General features: G+C 36.4%; 1 protein-coding gene and 1 non-coding gene across 8 annotated transcripts in view; both read left to right on the forward strand.

Annotated features, from left to right (window-relative positions):
* The window catches only part of PABIR2 (PABIR family member 2), a 7,165-nt gene extending 3,204 nt beyond the window's left edge, over positions 1 to 3,961 (forward strand). For 3 of the 7 annotated variants that reach the window (XM_029087460.1, XM_010177922.1, XM_010177924.1), the window contains 3 exons: positions 216 to 277; positions 2,666 to 2,762; positions 3,801 to 3,951. In XM_029087460.1, the coding sequence (XP_028943293.1) occupies positions 216 to 277; positions 2,666 to 2,762; positions 3,801 to 3,951 (310 nt within the window). Of the gene's footprint in view, positions 1 to 212; positions 284 to 2,665; positions 2,763 to 3,800 lie in introns of all 7 variants that reach the window. The other 4 variants (XM_010177921.2, XM_029087459.1, XM_029087461.1 and 1 more) reach the window with 3 other exon arrangements.
* LOC114819067 (small nucleolar RNA U109) lies at positions 3,571 to 3,717 on the forward strand. Its single transcript, XR_003766351.1, has one exon. It is a non-coding gene; the product is annotated as a small nucleolar RNA U109 (small nucleolar RNA).
* Positions 3,962 to 5,260: the final 1,299 nt, after the last annotated feature.

Here is a 5,260-nt window from a genome sequence, read left to right on the forward strand (position 1 = left end):
AACTTTGTGTGGCAGATAATCTGCTCTAATAGGCAGCACTTCTTTGTTGTCTATGTATTTGGATTCCCTGAGCATTCCAGTTGTGCAGGAATATTGTAAGTTTTAAAGAACATTTCATATATGATGTGATTGTGTTGATTTGATGCTAGGTATGGTGGTGTTCAGACTTGGAACCTGTACAGGCCTCAGTGTGTATTGGTGTTCTCTCTTAGCAGGAGGAGTCAAAGTCCAATCAACTGTATCAGGCCCAGTGTTCTTGGCCCCATTAAAAGAAAAGGTATGTGTATTTACACCATCGGTGTTTTAATATGGATGTAGTTTTGCAGCTGGATGCATTTCTCTCTTCCATATTTTTTTCTTGTTGTTCTGTAAATATAATGCATTTACATCCATGGTGAACTGGAATTTGGTGGTTGTAACTTAAAAATACGATGTGAAGTAGCTAGTCTAAAACACTAGAATGAAAAAATGTCAAGGCAGCTACTGCTTGGAAGAGGCAAACTTTATTCCACATCAAATTAAATGTTATGAATATTCGTAAGCCCTGACATTCCTAAGAGTACCACTGTATGGTGCACACCCTTCAGATCATCTTAGGAATGTTGCTTATCATGCAGTATCTTCTAAACTTAGTACAGAATGTTTGTTTTTACTCTGAAAGTTCAGAAGGTGAGTGTTTAGAGAAATGGAATAGATCAATGTCCTTTCCTCCTGAAGGGGGAAAATGCATTCTTTCCTGGACAGATTCCAGGTTAAGAATATTCGAATTATATCTCAGAACTAATCTCCACAGCAGAACTGTAAGACTGAGGTATTTACAAGTGTCCCTCTAGCTGTGCTTATCATTTCTGCATTATTTTTTTAACTTACACATTCTTAACTGCACCAAAACCATGTCCTTTTATTTTACAGGAATTACATTTAGCCTTTAGAAGAGTTACTGTCTATTGGTTTTTGTTTTAGGGCTGCATTTCCTATCAGATAAAGAATGTCCTCCAATTTGTATTGAATTGTCAGGGAAGAGAGACAAGTTTTCTTAGAGATGCCAATTCTATCTTGGCTGTTATTTAAATCTATGAATTTTAGAGACATTAAAAATTGAACAAAAGTTTATCAAGCTCAATGATCAGTAAGGAATAGATATTCATACTGTGTTATTTTACTTTAAACATTTTACAGTAGACTTTAGAGAGATTGTATTAAAAACAGTGCAGGCAATGGGCAAGCTCTCCTGCCCTATCCCTGTGCTCTCGGGGAGCAGCTTTTACAGGGTGGAGAGAGGAGTTTGCCTTTTTTACTTGAAATATCAAGGAAATTTCAAAACATTACTTAATTTTAAAACATCTTATCCATTTAAATGAACCTAACTTATTTTCCTAAATACTTAATCCTGTGACTTTCTGAATTTCAGTAGTAACTTTACAATTAATCCTACCAATTAATGACATGGTAACAAATTGCCATGTGCTATGTGGAGGGAAGAAAGCAACATCTTGAAGAACGTTTCACCGCTGTAGGGAATTGATACTGGTAGACTGTGCAATCAGTGCAGATCTGTCTGTGAAATTTCAAGTGGCAAAAGGGTTACTTAAGTTGATGGTTTGTTTTTTCTTCATTTTTTTATAAGACCAAGTGTTTTATAAATGGTTTTTTGCCCATTCTCCTTGAAAGAAGTTGTTATTCCTTCTCTTTAAAGAAGGGAATGTATCCCCGTGGACTAAAGGAAATAGGAAATTTGGGGGGTTTATCAATCTTTTATAAAATCAGTGGTAGTATATTTCTCTTGCATAACTAATATATACAGGTTTGCTATAATGCTTAACCTCTATCGGCTTTTCAAACTGACAGCACAGCTGCTGTGAAGTGTAGGTAAAAAGCCAGAAAATTTATTGCCATTTCATATGTTTTTGTTGCCAAATTAAAAATTGAAATATATTCTGGAACTAAGAGGGTTAAGCTTGTTGTTGGCAAGTTCATGATATTTCCAGTGTGTCTGTTGTAGAGAAGCTATTAATGAGCCAGCTCATTCTCAGGGCAAATTGTATGAAACAGATTATATGAATTCTCCTCATCATGTTGAATCTTTTAGTGTCAGTAGATGATTACAGGTACAAAGCTGGTCTGATCCATGATGAGTAAGTGGAAATGCATACACATGCCAATTTTTTTCTATTCAGCTTTTCTGTAAAAGTGTACGTATGCATCAAAATGTGTTGTACACAGGAGGGTGAAACTGTGAATCAAGCTGGCATTCCTATTTTCATAATCACTAAGAATTTTAATGTCTGTGTTTTGGCTTATGTCAGTTGCCTCATGTCAACTGCTTACTTAAAATTAAGTCACAGTAATTAGCTTGCTTTAGATTACTTTGTGTGATTGCAGTCTTAAGTAGCAAGTGCCTGGTTTTGTGTCTTCGAGATGGTTGTAGCCCCTCAGATACTGCTGAAGCGTTAATTAAATTAAGGATGGACTGGCTGGTTAAACAACAACTAGCATCAAATTAATGTCTTACCCAAGTGCTTGGTTGGCTGAATTGGGGGACTGGCCATGTTACAGATGCAACCTTGCTCTGTTGTGGAACAAACCTCTCTTTTACCATAGACAAATATTAAATGGATGTTCCTGAGCCTCAAGTGAGTTTGATTATTTGTGCTGTTTTCCTTAGGTGAAATGGAAACTGAAAGTCAGCCAAAGAGACTTTTTCAAGGAACAACCAACATGCTTTCTCCAGATGTTACACATCTGACAGATCTCAGTTCATGGTAAAATATTTCATGTGTCCTGAAATGCCAAACCAGGGAATGTGCATTTATCACAAGCTTTCTTGGTGGTGTTTGGGGTTTTTGTTTGTTTGTTTGTGTGTGGAGGGAGGGAGGTTTGTTTGTTTTGTTTTTCTAAGCAGACTCTAGCCTAGATTTTATGTATCAAAACTTAATATATTGAATGTAATCGTTGCAAATCCCTGTTGGTTCGTAAGCAAAGTTAATTCACCCCGAAGATGCTTCATTTCAGTATGTTGTAGACAGTGGTCATGTAGTATCTGTGGAACTTGCCTAAATAGTTAGAAAATGCGTGTGTGAATAGTTCACTGCAGTTACATAGATCATGTTGATATATTCTTGATTTCTAACAGTCTGTTTCCTTTCTGTATTATGATTGTAAAAAGCTGAGGGGTTTTTTGTGTCAAATGTCAGATATTAAGTATTCTAAAACATCGCTCTGCATTACTGTAATTTCAGTTTACCTACAGACTTGAAACTGCCTAGAAATATTTTTTTTCATGTTGCTTCCAGCTAAATTGCAAAAGCATCAATTTATGTGCCCTCTGGAATATTTTAATCAAGATTTTGAAATCTAAATACAGAAATTCCTTACTTAAAAGGGAAAAAGAGGTTTCAGAATCTTGGTTTGAGTAGTGCAGCATTAAAGAACGTAGTAGCTAATTAATGACATCTTAGCTACCTTGCTGATTAGATTCTTACTATTCCTTTCCTATAACCTTTAAGGCTTTATTCTTATTAGTTTTCACCTCCTTTCTATAACTGATTAAAAACAGAGTAATAATTTATTCTGCATGTTAAAAAAAAATAATTAATTCTGCTCCTTATTCCCATAAGGAGCATGAATATATATATAACATGCTACAGAAAACGAGGAGTCTTCAGGGCTGCCAGTCTTGCAGTAAAGACTGAGTGGTAGTATATGTCTCCTACATCTTTTCTACAAGGCAAAAGTACACGAGCTTTGTATGCAAAATCATCAAGTCTATGTTACTAAATAACCTTCTTCTTTCTCCTCAGCCTGTCTTCAGATATTCTTGATGGGAGTAGCAGCAGTGTTGGCTCTTCCTCGGATTCCCTGACTAAAGGCAGCATAACCACCGAGTCTCCAGTAACATGCTCAAACTCATGCTCTTCATTCATTTTGATGGATGATCTCTCACCTAAGTGACTTAAGTTCTAAATCATTGTCTGGCTGTGCTGTTCCCTTCCTGTACACTTGTACAGAGAGATGAACTCTGATCCTTGAACCATTAACAGGAGGATTATTAAAAGGAAAAAAAAATTATTGTAACTGTAATCCTTGGTGACTTTCCAGTGATTTTGATTTATCCATTTAATGGACATTGTAGACCATATTAATGTCTGTTTTTGCGAATTTATTTTTTAAACAAGATGTCTGCTCAGATTATACTAACTTCTTGCTTCCAGAAACTCGCATACACTTTTTTGATTCCAAGAATAGGTATCTGCCTATTAGTGTTGCAATTTTTAGGAAAATACTTCTATCGTTATCGTGGTCGCTGTGTCTAGGGAAATAATTTGGTTCGGAAGGATTTGAAAATACTAATTTATACTTTGGCACTTCTACCATTGAGTAAAACTATTCTCCTTGGTTTTTTTTTTTTCAGTCACCAGCCTCAAATTCTCTTACAGAAGGGAGAAAAAAAAAATCTTTTATTTTCTTAGTGCTGCTAGTAGTTTTTATTACTGAAGACCACAGTGGGTCTGGAAATCTCACTCTATTACATTAAAAAAAAACCCAAACAACACAACAAAATAACTAATGACTGGCACTTTTGCCATCAGTGAAGAAACAACAATACTCTACAAACATGATTAAAAATAGCTGCGTAGTTCTCTCCCCATATCCCTTATCCTGCAGATTGGATGAAATAAGGTCAATATTCAGGAAGATTTGGCCAAGGAAGATTAATCCACACCTCGATCTAAGATATACAGTGCAGATAACTAAGTTATTTAAACTACTGTGTAGGAGAACCGTGTATGGCACCATCGATGTCTCCTGTGGCATTGAGGTCATAGGTATTTTTGTGCCTTAGGGGACATTGTTACAAAATGATGGAATGTAAACCAGAGGGGTGGGTGGGAAAAGTCCCTTGTGTACAGCTTGTTTATAGAGTGCTTACCAGAATCTGTCCTCGATGCTGCTTTCCTTAGTGTTCCTTTCCAAGGTGTGTGTGCTCCGTTGCAAGGTGCTGTGGGCAATCCCAACTCTGCTGTGAGATGGCAGCTGAAATAATACCTTTGGCAGCTGCTGTGTGCAGCGTGAGCAGGGCAAGCAGCTAAGTGAACATTTGATGTCTAAGGAAAGACTTTGAAAGTTTGGATTGAATACAAGCTCTGCAAATTGTTTGATTCAGGAGTTAGATTTGAGCTATGAGTAGTCTTGATACAGTACCTTGGTCATTCTGAGGTAAGACAATAGATATTTTACTTTTTAAAGACTTTAACGGGGC

The sequence above is a fragment of the Antrostomus carolinensis genome, unplaced genomic scaffold (genome assembly GCF_000700745.2).
Source record: "Antrostomus carolinensis isolate BGI_N321 unplaced genomic scaffold, ASM70074v2 scaffold26841, whole genome shotgun sequence".
Classification (NCBI taxonomy): Eukaryota; Metazoa; Chordata; class Aves; order Caprimulgiformes; family Caprimulgidae; genus Antrostomus; species Antrostomus carolinensis.